At 39.7% G+C, this 19,817-nt stretch overlaps 1 protein-coding gene across 1 annotated transcript in view; it reads right to left on the bottom strand.

Moving 5' to 3' along the window:
• Positions 1-5,692: 5,692 nt before the first annotated feature.
• LOC147574802 (zinc finger protein ZIC 3-like) overlaps positions 5,693-19,817 on the bottom strand; it is a 53,746-nt gene continuing 39,621 nt past the window's right edge. The window contains 2 exon segments of the mRNA XM_086683940.1: positions 5,693-6,005; positions 6,008-6,445. Of these exon segments, the coding sequence (XP_086540066.1) occupies positions 5,791-6,005; positions 6,008-6,445 (653 nt within the window). The 3' untranslated portion in view covers positions 5,693-5,790.

Genomic DNA, 19,817 nt, shown 5'->3' with positions numbered 1-19,817 from the left:
CTCAGAAGAGGTCCTTGCAGGCTCTAGGAGGAGGCTTGATGCTGTTTGGACAAAGCTTTCTGTGGTCCTAGCAATCTCATGTGTGATTTAGAAGAGTGAGAGATACTGGGTTTTGATAGGCACATCCCTTGGCCTGTGGACCTCATTCTATAGGGAGTGGCATGGAGGAAGGAAAGTTATAAAATGCAGGATTTGGGGCAGGGCCTGGGTTTATGGGTGATGTGGGAAGTAGGGATGATTGAGGAACAAAAAGACTGGTGAAGCTGAAAGGAGGTAAACATGGGAGGCTTTGGTAATAGGATGAAACTGATGAGATAAGCCTTGAAGACAAGGAATTTAGATTTTTGTTTATTGGTATGGTTGTTTGCCAGTCAGACTGCATTTAGGTCTGCAGAGCCTTAAGTAAGAGCTGATTAGGACCTTGTCTGAGGCTTATCTGTGAAACTTTGGGACAGAAGACCTTCTGAAGGAAGGGGCTTAAGATTTCAGCAAGTTTGTGGTGAAGCAGAGGTCAAAGTAGACCAAAGTAGACCAAGATAATATCATAACTTGAGGAAGGAGCTTTTCCATAATATGATTCACCATGTATACCCCAGGCCTGAAACTAGAAACAAAGCCTATTTTAAATCACCTAAGAGCTGGGTAGGAGATAGAAGGCTACACTTTGCTATGAAGCTGACAAATATTTATGTTTCTTTTTTTTTTAATTTTTTTAATGTTTATTTATTTTTGAGACAGAGAGAGACAGAGCATCAACAGGGCAGGGTCAGAGAGAGAGGGAGACACAGAATCTGAAGCAGGCTCCAGGCTCTGAGCTATCAGCACAGAGCCCGACGCGGGGCTCGAACCCACTGACCATGAGATCACGACCTGAGCCGAAGTCGGACACTTAACCGACTGAGCCACCCAGGCGCCCCCAAATGTTTATGTTTCATACTGTCTTGGTTTCACTTACAAACACATTGAGGTTCTTTACAGCAGTGCCCTTGGATACCTTTCTTTGCATTCTACCTTCCCGTAAAATGAACTCCAGTTTGCCTGAATCTCAAACCCTGGTTCTGCAATCTCAACCTCTGGATTTGGGTTAAGTATTAGTTCTTTGTCTTGCCAGCTTTCCAATGTAAGCTTTCCCTAATGGAGTCTGATTTAGCTGATGTGTCTGACCTCCTGATGCTGTATGGCAAACACTGTTCTAGTTCTGAGCACTTGCAATCTAACTTCTGCCCTAGCTAAAACAACCTCTGCCTCCCAGCAAGGAGAAATTGAGCATTTTGTTAAGAACCACCAGATTCAGAGCACCTGCTTGGTTGCCCTGGCAACAAGGCAATGGCTCTGTTTTCCTTTAGTTCCTGGGCTCGGAGAATATGACACTACAGAAGGAAAATTCAGAGCCCCACAGACAGTTTCCTGTTGTTGGGTCCACCCAGTCAGTGTAGGTTGGGATGCAGATACAGACCACGCTTTCATAGTTACTGGGGCTTGCAGCTGTTGTGGGCAGCTAGGCTCATCCCTATTTACCAATCCAGAGAAATGTAGAGGCAATTCAGCAGAATTCTCTGAAATTAAGCAGTCATAATGATTTGTGAATATCCAGAGCTTTGGTTGGGAACTGGAGAAGGAGGGAGGTGCTGGTGAGTGCAAACTGATTGCATTTCTAACATACTGCATTTTAAAAGATGTGGAGGGTGGTAGCTCTGCTCCTGAAGCCCAGAAGCCATTGCCAGAGGGGAAGCAATAAAGGTCTACCCACAAGAACTGATAGGTATTGCTTATCTGCTAGGAGGAAGAATTGACACCTCTAGAGCTTTATGGGCTATCATGCAGGGAAATGAGGCAGGAGTGGTCCAAAATTCCATCACAATTCAGCCACGGCCTCAAGAGAGGATTATGTAATAACCTAGCTCAGGTCACCAGGCTTGAGCCTTTCAATATTAATAAGTCATTAGGGAAATAAGTAAGTCAGAGAAAGATATCACATGATTTCATTCATACGTGGAATTTGAGAAACTCAACAGATGAACATAGGGGAAGGCAAGGGAAAAATAAGATAAAAACTGAGAGGGAGGCAAACCATAAGAGACTCTTTTTTTTTTTTTAATTTTTTTTTTTCAACGTTTATTTATTTTTGGGACAGAGAGAGACAGAGCATGAACGGGGGAGGGGCAGAGAGAGAGGGAGACACAGAATCGGAAGCAGGCTCCAGGCTCTGAGCCATCAGCCCAGAGCCTGACGCGGGGCTCGAACTCACGGACCGCGAGATCGTGACCTGGCTGAAGTCGGACGCTTAACCGACTGCGCCACCCAGGTGCCCCAAGAGACTCTTAAATACAGAGAACAAACTGAGGGTTGCTAGAAGGGAGGTCGATGGGGGGGATGGGTTAAATGGGTGATGGGCATTAAGGAGGGCACTTTTCTGGGATAAGCACTTGTTGTTATATGTAAGAGATGAATCACTGGGTTCTATTCCTGAAGCCAAGGTTACACTATATGTTAACTAATTTCAATTTAAATATAGATAGATAGGTAAATTAAATTAAATTAAATTAAATTAAATTAAATTAAATTAAATAAATACAGGTTAAAAATATATTAACAAGGCTTTGTACAAGGCTAGAAATGAAACTAGCACGTACTGTGCTTCCCTCTCTCTCTCGTGATAGCAGGGCTACTTTTCCAAGGCATGTGCATGTGTGTTTGCGTACATACCTGTTCCCCTCTGTCAGCTCCCCAAAGCAAGTCACCTATATCCTTACCACACATCGTGACTATTTTTATGCAGATTGCATTACTCATATTCTACTTATAAAAGATACTTGCTTAAAGATCATCTATTGCACAAAAATTATAGATTAATTATAAAGATTTGTTGTTGGCAATTAATGTATAGGGATACTTCCTCTGGCAAGTGCCTTTTTTTGTACAGAGGAAACTTTTGGGAATGTTTTACACATGATGTTTGCACTATAAAGAAGTACCCAAACAATCTTTGGTAATAATGACTGATGCTTAGTAGTGGCAGCAGGACTTCTGCCATTTGGGAGACAGTAGATAGTTGAGAGCTTGGATCTGAGTCAGATGCACCTGGACTCAAATGTCCACTCTGCCATTTACAAGCTGCAGAGATTTGGGTAAGTTTCTTAATCTTCCTGCCTTAATTTTTACATTTGTGAAATTTCTTCCTTAAAGTGCTTTGGTGGGATTAAAGAAGATAATAGGTGTATAGACCTTAGAACATAGCACTCAAATAAATGCATGACATGAAGGTTTATTGGACTTTATCACTGTGCTCCTGCTTATGAAGGCTCTTTAAATATTTGCAGAACATTTCCTTCTTTTTTCTTTTTTTTAAAGATGTGCCAAGATTTTATTTCTTCAAAAAGAACAATAAACAAAATTCTATAATTCAAAATTATTATGTAGAATACCAAATGACTGCCACCAAAAAACCTAGAGCATTGCCCCTTCAAGAGGAGGAGGTACTTAAGCCTATTTATTACATTTCTAAATTAATTACAATTCCTTATCTCAACCATTCTATTTGCTCATTTGCAAGCTGGTTATTCATGTAGAGATTGGGCTCTCAATATTAAACAGCACCCTAAATTAGTTTTAAAAAGTCTCTGGAGGGGCGCCTGGGTGGCGCAGTCGGTTAAGCGTCCGACTTCAGCCAGGTCACGATCTCGCGCTCCGTGAGTTCGAGCCCCACGTCGGGCTCTGGGCTGATGGCTCAGAGCCTGGAGCCTGTTTCCGATTCTGTGTCTCCCTCTCTCTCTGCCCCTCCCCCATTCATGCTCTGTCTCTCTCTCTGTCCCAAAAATAAATAAAAAAAAAAAAAAATAAATAAATAAAAAAAAAAAAATAAAAAGTCTCTGGATACTTTACTCACCCAACCTTCCCCCCCAAAAGTAACATATAACAATTATAAAATAACTGTTTGCCCGAATGAGTTTCTTCACTGAAGATTAAACGGATTGTTAATATTTTATCACAAAGCAAATAACCATTTTTCATTGTTATTGATTTTAATGTAAACAATGCTCTTAACATCTGTGCCTACAAACCATGAACTTTAAAAATCCATACTTTGCAAATGTTTTTTCTTTCCACGATATCATTTCAAAGCTGCTATAAAAATGTTATGAATAATTGTGATATTTATCAATTGAACTATATACAGTAAAACAAATCAGACTTTGCCTTCCAAAATTGTAAATGGACTTTGGTTCTTTTATGAAGCACGTTAACCGTAAGAAAGCATGGCTCAACTGGCCTTACTCATCACCACTGTTTCAGACATATGGTAACTTTTGAAAATATATAGATAGTTAGGTTTGATAGGCAGATTAGATAGGTCATAGATAAAAATATATAAATATATATGTATAAGGGTGATCTCTCAATATATACAGACATGCATTCTGCTGCAATGTTCATTTTTATATAAGGTAATAAAAAAACTAGGGGATATAAACCTTAAGTTTAAACCTTATGTTTATGTATGTAGGGAAGGGATGATTAAATCCAGCTCTCAGTCTTTGAAATACAAGATTGAGATGTTATGGCCACTAATAAAACCAATCAGTAATATTTGATTTGCATGCTGAAAATCCAGGACAAACACATTTAAACTTGCAGTTAAAGGAGGATCTCCCCAGATGGAAACTGACACTGTAAGGAATCTGCACTGAAATAAGAAAATAATTTAACAATTAATTTAACAATTATGAAAGGAATATGAGTGAGTTATAAATACCAACAAGCAAGATCCATTTGCATACATTTCCTCTTTGTAGAAGGTGGCTGTTATAAAACAAGAGAAAGGAATCAGTGGCTCAAAACCTGTAAATTGTGTTCCTCTTTCAAAACAATAAAATTTAATGCTAAAGCAGTTATAATCAAAAGTTGTACAGCATTTGTTAGAAAATATTTTTCCATTAATATTGTTCAGTTTCTGGCACTTGTATCAATAATTAAATTACAAATGATAACTATGACAGCAATGGATATGTATTTACAAAAAAAACTTGTTACAAAAGGAAACTGTGTACTTAACGTTACAGTCTGTGGAGAGATAACATCACATCCTCAGCCTGAAAAAAATACTGAACAGCTTTGACCCCATTAGACAAAAATACATTCAGAAGTGTAATGCTTTGAGGAGAGGTTCAAGACATAACAGGACTTTAGCATGCTTTAAGACCTTGAGAGTTGAGGAATGCCTACCCAGGTGGCTCAGTTAGGCATCTGACTCTTGATTTTGGCTCAGGTCATGATCTCACAGTTAGTGAGATCGAACTCCGTGCTATCAGCAAAGAGCCTGCTTGGGATTCTCTCTCTCTCTCTCTCTCTCTCTCTCAGAATAAATAAAACTTTTAAAAAAAGACTGAGAATTTAAACAATCACCAGTAAGGTGAAGAATTTCCATCAGTTTAACATCACCACCACCAACAGGCCTTCTGTAACTTCCTGTCAATAAACAAGACAGGCATTAAAATGAACTGAAGGAGTTTAGGAATGTGGTATGCAGAGAGCAAGAAAAAAGGGAGAAAAAGCAGTGAAAAGAAGTTTTAAAAAAATCCTTCAAATTCCAAAACATATTTTCTAATCCTGAGAAAAGGGCATGGCTACTTTGGGATCTTGCCCCCAAACCTTCCCAGACAAATGCAATTACCAAGATGTAATCCCACCTCTTGCCTTAAAACTCCATTTCCATCTGCTTGGTCTTAGTTTTCTCTTTAAAATCCATTTGGTCCATTCTATGGTTAAAAGGGTTTGTTTTTGTGTTTGTCCTCAGACATACCATTTGTTAAAATTGGGAGGAAGTCCAGAGTTGTGGCTGGTGCTAGTTTGAACTGCAGATGGGGTTTTAGTGGTATCTTTGCTGTTTGCAGAAGCTACAGTGGGTGGAGTAGAAGATTCATAGCCTGAACTGGCAGCAGAAGAGGAATCTGACCCTTGAGATTCATAAACCTTCATGCACTTGCGCAGGGAGCTTGGGTGCAGGACTTGTTGCACACTTTGCAGATGAAAGGCTTGTCCAAGGTGTGCACATGTGTGTGCTTCTTGTGGTCACTGCTGTTGGCAAAGTGTCTGTTATAGCCTTCAAATTCATATTTGAAAGGCTTCTCCCCTGTATGGATCCTCTTGTGGACTTTGTGGTTTTTGGAGCAGGCAAAGATCTTCCCACAGCCCAGGAAGGGGTATGGAAAGGGCTTCTGGCCCATGTGCACTTGAATGTGGTTGGCCAGTTTGTAGTTCACCTTGAAGGACTTGCCCTCACGAAGGCACTCTTCCCAGTAGCAGATGTAGTTGTTCTGCTCCAGGCTGTCTACATGCTCCATGGTGACACGTATCACCAGCTCGTGCATGATGCTGAAGGTCTGGTCACAGCTCTTGGGCTGGCTGAGCTGAGCCTCCTCGATCCACTTGCACAATGTAGGAATTTCTTATATGTAAAAATGTTAATTACCAAATCATAATATGAAAAAGCCTGTTTCATCTCTTGCTATTTTCAAATGATGTTTCTCCCCCCCCCCCCCCCCCCGTCCCACCGCCCGGGGGGTGGGGTGGGGAGGGGAACCTTGCAATGTAGGAATATTTCCATGTACTAGAAGTTGATTACATTGTTTTGCCAAGGGACCCCCAAAAAGGATAAATATGATTTGGTGGCTAGCTTGCATATAAACAATGAGCTATAGCTCACATAGTATTGGCATCTTTTCAGAGTTAACTAAACTTTCAGTTTTACTAAGAACTGCATTTTCTTCCTGCCTTCTGTCCCTTACACACACACATATACACATGAACACACACCTACAATTATACTAAAGTTGCTACAATAAAATAAAGTTTAATAACTCAAATTTAGATAAAATTTCTCTAAGCTTCAGTAAGGAGGGTCACTTGAATCAGATATACTTTAGCAATTTTCATGATCAAAATGTCCAAAGAAGCTAAAATTAAATTTCTTTTCAATTTTTACTTGTTCTTTTATATTTCTAAGCAAGTGAGACACAACATCGTTGCTTTTGACTCTACAGGAATCAATGGATATGTTGGTCAGTGGCCTCAGAATCCTTCAAGACCTAGCCAGAAGGAAAGAAACATATTTCATTTTTTGAAACACATTTCTTTTTTTTTTTTGAAACACATTCCTTGACCTCTAGAATGATCAAAAGGCAATATAAGGAAGCTTTCAAGCAAAAAGGACACATGATCTTTCCTTGTCCTATGAACCTAAAAGTCCTAGAAGACATCAATGTGCCTTCCTCCCTCATTTAAATGTTGCACAGGCTGTCTTCATGTAAGAATGGAAGAATTCCAATGGCCCATTTGAAGTAAGCTATATAGAATTCAGGATGCATTCTCCTTAGAAACCATATTAGGCATAGTGGTTAGCTATGTTTATTTTTTTTTTTTTTTGAGAGAATATGCTGATTATTTTATTTTATTTTATTTTATTATTTTTTTATTATATGAAATTTATTGTCAGATTAGTTTCCATACAACACCCAGTGCTCATCTCAAAATATGCCCTCTTCAATGCCCATCACCTACCCTCCCCTCCCTCCCACCCCCCATTAACCTTCAGTTTGTTCTCAGTTTTTAAGAGTCTCTTATGCTTTGACTCTCTCTCCCACTCTAACCTCTTTTTTTTTCTTTTTTTTCCTTCCCTCCCCCAAGGGTTTCTGTTAAGTTTCTCAAGATCCACATAAGAGTGAAAACATATGGTATCTATCTTTCTCTGTATGGTTTATTTCACTTAGCATAATACTCTTCAGTTCCATCCACGTTGCTACGAAGAGCCATATTTCATTCTTTCTCATTGCCACATAGTACTCCATTGTGTATATAAACCACAATTTCTTTATCCATTCATCAGTTGATGGACATTTGGGCTTTATCCACAATTTAGCTATTGTTGAGAGTGCTGCTATAAACATTGGGGTACAAGTGCCCCCATGCATCAATACTCCTGTATCCCTTGGGTAAATTCCTAGCAGTGCTATTGCTGGGTCATAGGGTAGGTCTATTTTTAATTTTCTGAGGAACCTCCACACTGCTTTCCAGAGCGGCTGCACCAATTTGCATTCCCACCAACAGTGCAAGAGGGTTCCCGTTTCTCCACATCCTCTCCAGCATCTATAGTCTCCTGATTTGTTCATTCTGGCCACTCTGACTGGCGTGAGGTGATACCTGAGTGTGGTTTTGATTTGTATTTCCCTGATAAGGAGCGACGCTGAACATCTTTTCATGTGCCTGTTGGCCATCCGGATGTCTTCTTTAGAGAAGTGTCTATTCATGTTTTCTGCCCATTTCTTCACTGGATTATTTGTTTTTCGGGTGTGGAGTTTGGTGAGCTCTTTATAGATTTTGGATACTAGCCCTTTGTCCGATATGTCATTTGCAAATATCTTTTCCCATTCCGTTGGTTGCCTTTTAGTTTTGTTGGTTGTTTCCTTTGCTGTGCAGAAGCTTTTTATCTTCATGAGGTGCCAATAGTACATTTTTGCTTTTAATTCCCTTGCCTTTGGGGATGTGTCGAGTAAGAAATTGCTGCGGCTGAGGTCAGAGAGGTCTTTTCCTGCTTTCTCCTCTAGGGTTTTGATGGTTTCCTGTCTCACATTCAGGTCCTTTTTCCATTTTGAGTTTATTTTTGTGAATGGTGTGAGAAAGTGGTCTAGTTTCAACCTTCTGCATGTTGCTGTCCAGTTCTCCCAGCACCATTTGTTAAAGAGACTGTCTTTTTTCCATTGGATGTTCTTTCCTGCTTTGTCAAAGATGAGTTGGCCATACGTTTGTGGGTCTAGTTCTGGGGTTTCTATTCTATTCCATTGGTCTATGTGTCTGTTTTTGTGCCAATACCATGCTGTCTTGATGATGACAGCTTTGTAGTAGAGGCTAATGTCTGGGATTGTGATGCCTCCTGCTTTGGTCTTCTTCTTCAAAATTACTTTGGTTATTCGGAGCCTTTTGTGGTTCCATATGAATTTTAGGATTGCTTGTTCTAGTTTCGAGAAGAATGCTGGTGCAATTTTGATTGGGATTGCATTGAGTGTGTAGATAGCTTTGGGTAGTGTTGACATTTTGACAATATTTATTCTTCCAACCCATGAGCAGGGAATGTTTTTCCATTTCTTTGTATCTTCTTCAATTTCCTTCATAAGCTTTCTATAGTTTTCAGCATACAGATCTTTTACATCTTTCGTTAGATTTATTCCTAGGTGTTTTATGCTTCTTGGTGCAATTGTGAATGGGATCAGTTTCTTTAGTTGTCTTTCTGTTGCTTCATTATTAGTGTATAAGAATGTAACTGATTTCTGTACATTGATTTTGTTTCCTGCAACTTTGCTGAATTCATGTGCCAGTTCTAGAAGACTTTTGGTGGAGTCTATCGGATTTTCCATGTATAATATCATGTCATCTGCAAAAAGTGAAAGCTTGACTTCATCTTTGCCAATTTTGATGCCTTTGGTTTCCTTTTGTTGTCTGATTGCTGATGCTAGCACTTCCAACACTATGTTAAACAACAGCGGTGAGAGTGGACATCCCTGTCGTGTTCCTGATCTCAGGGGGAAAGCTCTCAGTTTTTCCCCATTGAGGATGATATTAGCTGTGGGCTTTTCATAAATGGCTTTTATGATGTTTAAGTATGTTCCTTCTATCCCGTTTCTCGAGGGTTTTTATTAACAAGGGGTGCTGAATTTTGTCAGATGCTTTTTCTGCATCGATTGACAGGATCATATGGTTCTTCTCTTTTCTTTTATTAATGTGATGTATCACATTGATTGATTTGTGAATGTTGAACCAGCCCTGCATCCCAGGAATGAATCCCACTTGATCATGGTGAATAATTCTTTTTATATGCTGTTGAATTTGATTTGCTAGTATCTTATTGAGAATTTTTGCATCCATATTCATCAGGGATATTGGCCTGTAGTTCTCTTTTTTTACAGGGTCTCTGTCTGGTTTAGGAATCAAAGTAATGCTGGCTTCATAGAATGAGTCTGGAAGTTTTCCTTCCCTTTCTATTTTTTGGAACAGCTTGAGAAGGATAGGTATTATCTTTGCTTTAAATGTCTGGTAGAATTCCCCAGGGAAGCCATCTGGTCCTGGACTCTTATTTGTTGGGAGATTTTTGATAACTGATTCAGTTTCTTCCCTGGTTATGGGTCTGTTCAAGCTTTCTATTTCCTCCTGATTGAGTTTTGGAAGAGTGTGGGTGTTTAGGAATTTTTCCATTTCTTCCAGGTTGTCCAGTTTGTTGGCATGTAATTTTTCATGGTATTCCCTGATAATTGCTTGTATTTCTGAGGGATTGGTTGTAATAATTCCATTTTCATTCATGATTTTATCTATTTGGGTCATCTCCCTTTTCTTTTTGAGAAGCATGAGGTTTATCAATTTTGTTTATTTTTTCAAAAAACCAACTATTGGTTTCGTTGATCTGCTCTACTCTTTTTTTAGATTCTATGTGGTTTATTTCTGCTCTGATCTTTATTATTTCTCTTCTTCTGCTTGGTTTGGGGTGTCTTTGCTGTTCTGCTTCTATTTCCTTTAGGTGTGCTGTTAGATTTTGTATTTGGGATTTTTCTTGTTTCTAGAGATAGGCCTGGATTGCAATGTGTTTTCCTCTCAGGACTGCCTTCGCTGCATCCCAGTGTGTTTGGATTGTTGTATTTTCATTTTCGTTTGTTTCCATATATTTTTTAATTTCTTCTCTAATTATCTGGTTGACCCATTCATTCTTTACTAGGGTGTTCTTTAACCTCCATGCTTTTGGAGGTTTTCCAGACTTCTTCCTGTGGTTGATTTCAAGCTCATAGCATTGTGGTCTGAAAGTATGCATGGTATAATTTCAATTCTTGTATGCTTATGAAGGGCTGTTTTGTGACCCAGTATGTGATCTATCTTGGAGAATGTTTCATGTGCACTCGAGAGAAAGTATATTCTGTTGCTTTGGGATGCACAGTTCTAAATATATCTGTCAAGTCCATCTGATCCAACGTGTCATTCAGGGCCCTTGTTTCTTTATTGACCGTGTGTCTCAATGATCTATCCATTTCTGTAAGTGGAGTGTTAAAGTCCCCTGCAATTACCACATCTTATCAATAAGGTTGCTTATGTTTGTAAGTAATTGTTTTATATATTTGGGGGCTCTGGTATTCGGTGCATAGACATTTATAATTGTTAGCTCTTCCTGATGGATAGACCCTGTAATTATTATATAATGCCCTTCTTCATCTCTTGTTACAGCCTTTAATTTAAAGTCTAGTTTGTCTGATATAAGTATGGCTACTCCAGCTTTCTTTTGGCTTCCAATAGCATGGTAAATAGTTCTCCATCCCCTCACTCTCAATCTAAAGGTGTCCTCAGATCTAAAATGAGTCTCTTGTAGACAGCAAATAGATGGGTCATGTTTTTTTATCCATTCTGATACCCTATGTCTTTTGGTTGGCGCATTTAATCTATTTACATTCAGTGTTATTATAGAAAGATACGGGTTTAGAGTCATTGTGATGTCTGTATGTTTTATGCTTGTAGCGATGTCTCTGGTTCTTTGTCTCATAGGATCCCCCTTAGGATCTCTTGTAGGGTTGGTTTAGTGGTGACAAGTTCCTTCAGTTTTTGTTTGTTTGGGAAGACCTTTATCTCTCCTTCTATTCTAAATGACAGACTTGCTGGATAAAGGATTCTCAGCTGCATATTTTTTCTGTTCAATACATTGAAGATCTCGTGCCAATCCTTTCTGGCCGGCCAAGTTTCAAAAGAGAGATCAGTCACGAGTCTTATAGGTCTCCCTTTATAAGTTAGGGCACGTTTATCCCTTGCTGCTTTCAGAATTTTGTCTTTATCCTTGTATTTTGCCAGTTTCACTATGATATGTCATGCAGAAGATCGATTCAAGTTACATCTGAAGGGAGTTCTCTGTGCCTCTTGGATTTCAATGCCTTTTTCCTTCCCCAGTTCAGGGAAGTTCTCAGCTATTATTTCTTCAAGTACACCTTCAGCACCTTTCCCTCTCTCTTCCTCCTCTGGGATACCAATTATGCATATATTATTTCTTTTTAGTGTATCACTTAGTTTTCTAATTTTCCCCTCATACTCCTGGATTTTTTTTTTACCTCTCTTTTTCTCAGCTTCCTCTTTTTCCATAACTTTATCTTCTAGTTCACCTATTCTCTCCTCTGCCTCTTCAATATGAGCCATCGTTGTTTCCATTTTATTTTGCATTTCGTTTAAAGCGTTTTTCAGCTCCTTGTGACTGTTCCTTAGTCCCTTGATCTCTGTAGCAAGAGATTCTCTGCTGTCCTCTATACTGTTTTCAAGCCCAGCGATTGATTTTATGACTATTATTCTAAATTCACTTTCTGTTATATTATTTAAATCCTTTTTGATCAGTTCATTGGCTGTTGTTATTTCCTGGAGATTCTTTTGAGGGGAATTCTTCCATTTGGTCATTTTGGATAGTCCCTGGTGTGGTGAGGACCTGCAGGGCACTTCCCCTGTGCTGTGGTGTATAACTGGAGTTGGTGGGCGGAGTCGCAGTCAGACCTGACATCTGACCCCAGCCCACCAATGGGGCCACAGTCAGACTGGTGTGTGCCTTCTCTTCCCCTCTCCTAGGGGCGGGATTCACTGTGGGGTGGGGTGGCCCATCTGGGCTGCTTGCACACTGCCAGGCTTGTGGTGCTGGGGATCTGGCATATTAGCTGGGGTGGGTAGGCAAGGTGCACGGGGGCAGGAGGGGCAGGCTTAGCTCATTTCTTCTTAGGTGATCCACTTCAGGAGGTGCCCTGTGGCAGCAGGAGGGAGTCAGACCCGCTGCCCGAGGGTTGGCTCTGCAGAAGCACAGCGTTGGGTGTTTGCGTGGAGCAAGCAAGTTCCCTGGCAGGAACTGGTTCCCTTTGGGATTTTTGCTGGGGGATGGGTGAGGGAGATGGCGCTGGCGAGCGCCTTTGTTCCCCGCCAAACTGAGCTCTGTCATTCCGGGACTCAGCAACTCTCCCTTTGTCCTCCCTTTGTCCTCCAGCCTTCCCGCTTTCCGAGCAGAGCTGTTAACTTATGACCTCCCAGATGCTAAGTCGCGCTTGCTGTCGGAACACACTCCATCCGGCCCCTCTGCTTTTGCAAACCAGACTCAGGGGCTCTGCTTGGCCAGCAGGCTGCCCCTCCGCCCCGGCTCCCTCCTGCCAGTCCGTGCAGCGTGCACCGCCTCTCCGCCCTTCCTACCCTCTTCCGTGGGCCTCTCGTCTGGACTTGGCTCTGGAGACTCCGTTCTGCTAGTCTTCTGGTGGTTTTCTGGGTTAGTTAGGCAGGTGTAGGTGGAATCTAAGTGATCAGCAGGATGCGCGGTGAGCCCAGCGTCCTCCTAAGCTGCCATCTTCCCTACCTCCTCCCATAACACACCTTCTTTATCCATTCATCAGTTGATGTTCTCTCCATAGTTTGGCTATTGTTGATAATGCTGCTATAAGCATCAGGGTGCATGTACCCCTTCAAATCAGTATTTTTGTGTTCTTTGGCTTAGAACCTAGTAGTGAAATTCGTGAATAGGGTAGTTTTATTTTTAACTGTTTTTAACTTTTTGAGGAACCTCCATACTGTTCTCCAGAGGGGCTGCACCAGTTTGCATTCTCACTAACAGTGCAAGAAGGTTCTCCTTTCTCTGCATCCATGCCAACACCTGTTGTCTCTTGTGTTGTTAATTTTAGCCATTCTGACAGGTGAGAGGTGGTATCTCACCATGGTTTTGATTTGTATTTCCCTGATGATGAATGATGCTGAGCATCTTTTCATGTGTCTGTTAGCCATCTGGATGTCTTCTTTGGAGAAGTGTCTATTCATGTCTTCTGCCCATTTCTTAACTGGGTTGTTTGTTTTGTGGGTGTTGAGTTTGATAAGTTCTTTATAGATTTTGGATACTAACCCTTTATCCAACATGTCATTTTCTTTTTTTTTTTTTTTTTTAATTTTTTTTTCAACGTTTATTTTTTTTTGGGGACAGAGAGAGACAGAGCATGAACGGGGGAGGGGCAGAGAGAGAGGGAGACACAGAATCGGAAACAGGCTCCAGGCTCTGAACCATCAGCCCAGAGCCCGACGCGGGGCTCGAACTCCCGGACTCCTGAGATCGTGACCTGGCTGAAGTCGGACGCTTAACCGACTGCGCCACCCAGGCGCCCCCCAACATGTCATTTTCAAGTATCATCTCCCATTCTGTAGGCTGCCTTTTAGTTTTGTTGAGTGTTTCCTTCACTGTGCAGAAGCTTTTTATTTTGATGAAGTCCCAATAGTTCATTTTTGCTATTGTTTCCCTTGCCTCTGGCGAGGACAGAGGTTGCTATGGCCAATGTCCAAGAGGTTGCTGCCTGTGTTCTTCTGTAGGATTTTGATGGTTTCCTGTCTCACATTTAGGTCTTTCATCCATTTTGAATTTATTTTTGTATATAGTGAAAGAGAGTAGTCCAGTTTCATCTTTTGTGTGTTGTCCATTTTCCCCTACACCATCTGTTGAGGAGACTGTCTTTTTCTGAGTGGATATCCTTTCCTGCCTGTCGAAGATTGGCCATATAGTTGTGGGTCCGTTTCTGGGTTTTCTAGTCTTTTCCCTTGGTTTATGTGTCTGTTTTTGTGCCAGTACCGTACTGTCTTGATGACTACAGACTTCTAACAGAGATTGAAATCTGTAATCATGATGCCTCCAGTTTTGTTTTTCTTTTTCAGGATTGCTTTGGCTATTTGGGGTCTTTTGTGGTTTCATAAAAATTTTAAGATTGTTTGTTTTAGCTCTGCAGAAAAGATCTGGTGCTATTCTTATAGGGATTGCATTAAATGTGTAGATTGCTTTGGGTAGTATAGACATTTTAATAATGTTCTTTCAATCCATGAGCATGGAATGTTTTTCCATTTCTTTGTGTCCTCTTTAATTTCTTTCATAGGTGTATAGTTTACAGAGTACAGATCTTTTGATTCTTTGGTTAGGTTTATCCCTGGGTGTCTAGTTGTTTTTGGTGTAACTGAAAATGAGATCAATTTTTAAATTTATTTTTATGCTGTGCTGTTATTGATGTACAGAAATGCAATGAATTTCTGTATATTTATTTTATATCCTACAACTTTGCTGAATTTGTTTATCAGTGCCAGCAATTTTTTGGTGGAGTCTTTTGGGTTCTCTACATAGAGTATTATGTCATCTCCAAATAGTGAAAGTTTGACTTATTCTTGACTTGGATGCCTTTTATTTCTTTTTGTTGTCTGATTATTGAGGCTCAGACTTCCAGTTTAAAATAGTAATGGTGAAAGTGGACATCCTTGTCTTGTTCCTGATCATAGGAGAAAGGATCTCAGTTTTTCCCCATTGAAAATGGTATTAGCTGTGGGACTTAAAATATGGCTTTTATGATGTTGAGGCATGTTCCATCTATCCCTACTTTGTTGAGGATTTTTATCAAGAAAGGATGCTATGTTTTTTCAAATGCTTTTTCTGCATCTATTGAGAGGATAATGTGGTTCTTATCCTTTATCCTTCTTATCTATTAAAATTAAAATTAAAATTAATGTGGTATATCACATTGCTTGATTTATGATTATTGAACCAGCTCTGAAGCCCAGGAATAAACCCTAGTTGATCATGGTGAATAATTCTTTTAATGTACTTTGAATTCAATTTGTTAGTATCTTGTTGGGAATTTTTGCATACAGTTTCATCAGGGATATTGGCCTGTCATTTCCCTTTTAGTGGGATCTTTGGTTTTGAAATCAACATAATGTTGGTTTCATAGAATGAGTTTGAATGCTTTCCTCCATTTTTATTTTTTGAAACAGTTGAGAGAATAAGTATTAACTCTTCTTTAAATGCCTTTAGAATTCCCCTGGAAAGCCATCCGGTCCTGGACTTTTGTTTTTTGGGGAGAATTTTGATTTCTGAATCAATTTCATTTCTGGTAATCAGTCTGTTCAAAATTTTCTGTTTCTTTTTGTTTTAATTTTGGTAGTTTGTATGTTTCTAGGAGTTTATACATTTCTTCCAGGTTGTCCTGGTTTTGGGCATATAGTTTTTCATTATGTACTCTTTAAAAAAATTTTTTTTAATGTGTATTTATTTTGGTGAGAGACAGAGACAGAGTGGGAGCAGGGGAGGAGCAGAGAGAGAGGGAGACACAGTATTGGAAGCAGGCTCCAGATTCTGAGCTGTCAGCACAGAGCCCAACGTGGGGCTTGAACTCACGAACCATGAGATCAGGACCTGAGCTACAGACACTTAACCAACTGAGCCACCCAGGGGCCCCTTATTATGTACTATTATAATTATTTGTATTTCTTGGTGTTGGTTGTGATCTGTCTCCTTTCATTCATGATTTTGTTTATTTTGTTCCTTTCTCTTGTCTTTTTGATAAGTCTATGTTTATCAATTTTATTAAGTCTTTTGAAGAGCCAGCTCTTATTTTTGTTGATCTGTTCTACTGTTGTTTGTTTCTATATGATTTATTTCTGTTCTAGTCTTTATTATTTCCCTTCTTTTGGCTATAGTTGCTATTCCTTTTCTAGCCCCTTTAGATGTAAATTTAGGTTTTGTATTTGAAATCTTTCTTGGTTCTTGAGGTAGACTTATATTACAATATATTTTCCTCTTAGGACTGCCTTTGTTGCATTCCAAAGATTTTGGACTGTAGTGTTTTCATTTTCATTTGCTTCCATGTATTTTTTAATTCTTCTTTAATTTCCTGGTTAACCCATTCATTCTTTAATAAGATTTTCTTTAACCTCCAAGTATTTGTGGTCTTTCCAAATTTTTTCTTGTGGTTGATTTCAAGTTTCATAGTGTTGTGGTCTAAAAATATGCATGGTGTGATCTCCATCTTTTTTATATTTGTTGAGGGCTGATTTGTGACCCAGTATGTGATCTATTCCAGAGACTTTTCTGTGTGCACTCGAAAAGAATGTGTATTCTGCTCCTTTAGGATGGAATGTTCTGAATATATCTGTTAAATCCATCCAGTCCAGTGTATCATTCAAAGCCAGTCCAGTGTATCATTCCTCGTTGATTTTCTGCTTAGATGATCTGTCCTTTCTGTAATTGGGATGTTAAAGTCCTTTACTATTATTGTATTATTGTCAATGAGTTTCTTCTTTATGTTTGTGATTAATTGATTAATATATTTGGATTCTTCAAGTTGGGGGCATAAATATTTACAATTGTTAGATCTTCTTGATGGATAGACCTCTTAATTATTATATAATGGCCTTCTTCATCTCTTGCTACAGTCTTTGGTTTAAAATCTAGTTCATTTGATTTGAGAATGGCTACTCTCACTTTCTTTTGTCATCCATTAGTATACATGTTTCTCCATCCTCTTACTTTCAATCTGTCAATGTCTTTAGGTCTAACATGAGTCTCCTGTAGTCAGAATATTGATGTATTTTGGTTTTTTTTATCCATTCTCATACTCTGTGTCTTTTGATTGGAGCATTTAGTCCATTTACATAGGGTGATTATTGAAAGATATGAGTTTAATGCCATTGTGTTCTCTGTAAAGTTGGCGCTTCTGGTGGTGTTTTCTGTTCCATTCTAGTCTTTGTGGGGTTTTTTGGTAAATGTTTATTTGTTTGTTTTGAGAAAGAGTGAGCACAAGGGAGAAGAGGAAGAGTGAGAGGGAGAGAGAAAGAGAATCCCAAGCAGGTTCCACACTGTCAGTGCGGTCTCATTTGAGTTTTGATCTCATGAACCACGAGATCATGACATTAGCTGAAATCAAGGGTCAGATGCTTAACCAACTCAGCCACCAGGTCCCCTCTTGTCTTTGTTGCTTTTGGTCTTTTTGTTTTCCCCACTCAATATCAGAGTCCCCCTAAATATTTCTTGCAGGGATAGTTTTGTGGTCACAAACTCCTTTAGTTTTTGTTTGTCTGGGAAACTCTTTATCTCTCCTTGTAATCTGAATGTTAGCCTTGCTGGATAGAGTATTATTGGCTGCATGTTTTTCCCATTCAGCACGTTGAATGTATCCTGCCACTCCTTTCTGGCCTGCCAAGTTTCTGTGGACAGATCTGCTATGAACCTGATCTGTCTTCTCTTGTAGGTTAAGGACTCTTTTCCTCTTGCTGCTTTCAGGATTCTTTCCTTGACTGTGTATTTTGTGAATTTGGCTATGATATGTGTTGGTGATGGCCAGCTTTTGTGTTGAATTTAATGAGAGTTCTTTGTGTTTCTTGGATTTTGATTTCTGTGTCCTTCCCTAGACTAGGGAAGTTTGCAGATATAATTTGCTCACATGAACATTCTGTCCTTTTTCTTTTTCTTCATCTTCTGAGACTTCTAATGATATGAATGTTATTCTGTTGTAATAAGTCTCTGAGTTCCCTAAGTCTACCTTCATGATCTATTACCTTTGTTTCCCTCCTTTTCATAATTATACCTCCTCTATCACCAAGTCCTTCTTCTGCTTCATCCATCCTCAGTCATGGCATTCATTTGGGTTTGCATCTCAGTTATAGCATTTTTAATTTTGGCCTCACTAGATTTTAGCTTTTTTATATCTGCAGTAGGGATTTTCTAGTGTCTTCTATGCTTTTTTCAAGCCTAGCTTGAAACCTTATAATTGTTTTAAATTCTAGTTCAGACATCTTACTTCTATCTGTATAGATTATATCCCTGGCCATAATTTCTTCCTATTCTTTCTTTTGGGGTGAATTCCTTTGTCTTGTCATTTTGGACAAATAAAATAAAATAAACTTTAAAAATAAAAAAATCAAATAAAGGAAGCCGCATCCTATGTGTGTTTTGGTCTGCTTAAGAGTAGCTTTATAGAAAAAAAGAGAAAAGAAAAAAATTAAAAATTAATAAAATAAAATAAAAAATTTGCTCCTTCTATATAAAAAAAACACACGACAAAAACAAAAACAGAAGCAAAAAAAAAAAAAACCCAAACAAACAAATGAACAAACAAACCAAAACCCAAATGAAGCTAGATTCAGTTTCCCCTAGTTCTGAAAATTTGCAGCACTCTATGATCAGTAGACTAAGCATGTGGAAGGGATTTGTGCCATCTTCTGAGGGAGGGGCTTGCTGCTCTGATTAGTAGACCTTGCCCTAGTGAAGATGTGCCTGGAGGTTCCAGAGGGGGTGGGGCTTGGTGTAATAGCTCCGTTCTCCACTTGGTGGCACTGTTTATCTCACTGGGGTCCATCTTTGTTAGTGGGCAAATGGTGAAAATGGCTTCACCCCACTCTCTAGTCTCTGGAGTGGGAAGTTTGCAACCTCACAGTTTGGAGATTAATAACCCTTTATGTGGGGGCGCCTGGGTGGCGCAGTCGGTTAAGTGTCCGACTTCAACCAGGTCACGATCTCACGGTCCGTGAGTTCGAGCCCCGCATCGGGCTCTGGGCTGATGGCTCAGAGCCTGGAGCCTGTTTCCGATTCTGTGTCTCCCTCTCTCTCTGCCCCTCGCCCGTTCAAGCTCTGTCTCTCTCTGTCCCAAAAATAAATAAACTTTGAAAAAAAAATTAAAAAAAAAAATAACCCTTTATGTGTACCTAGCTTTGGTCAGATCCCCACCTTCCCCCTGTGTCTGAGCTGTCTGCCTGTCAGGTGGTACCTCCCTCCAGAGTTTTGTCTCAGACACAGCTGTGTTTCAAAACCCCACACTTCAGAGCCCCCATGGCTCAGACTGGTGCTGATACTCTGAGGTAGGGTCTGGCTGCACTGTGGCCAGTACCATCTTGTTCCAAAAAAATGTTCATGTGACTACAGCAGCAGCAGCTCAGTATTTATGGTAAATTGCAACACACAGCCTGTGCCAGGGTTTGTTGCCCTC

The sequence above is a fragment of the Puma concolor genome, chromosome D4, assembly GCF_028749965.1.
Source record: "Puma concolor isolate L17-30 chromosome D4, mPumCon1.1.hap2, whole genome shotgun sequence".
Taxonomy (NCBI): Eukaryota; Metazoa; Chordata; class Mammalia; order Carnivora; family Felidae; genus Puma; species Puma concolor.
The sequence above is the reverse complement of the archived record's forward strand: the minus strand, read 5'-3'. Positions and strand labels throughout refer to the sequence as shown.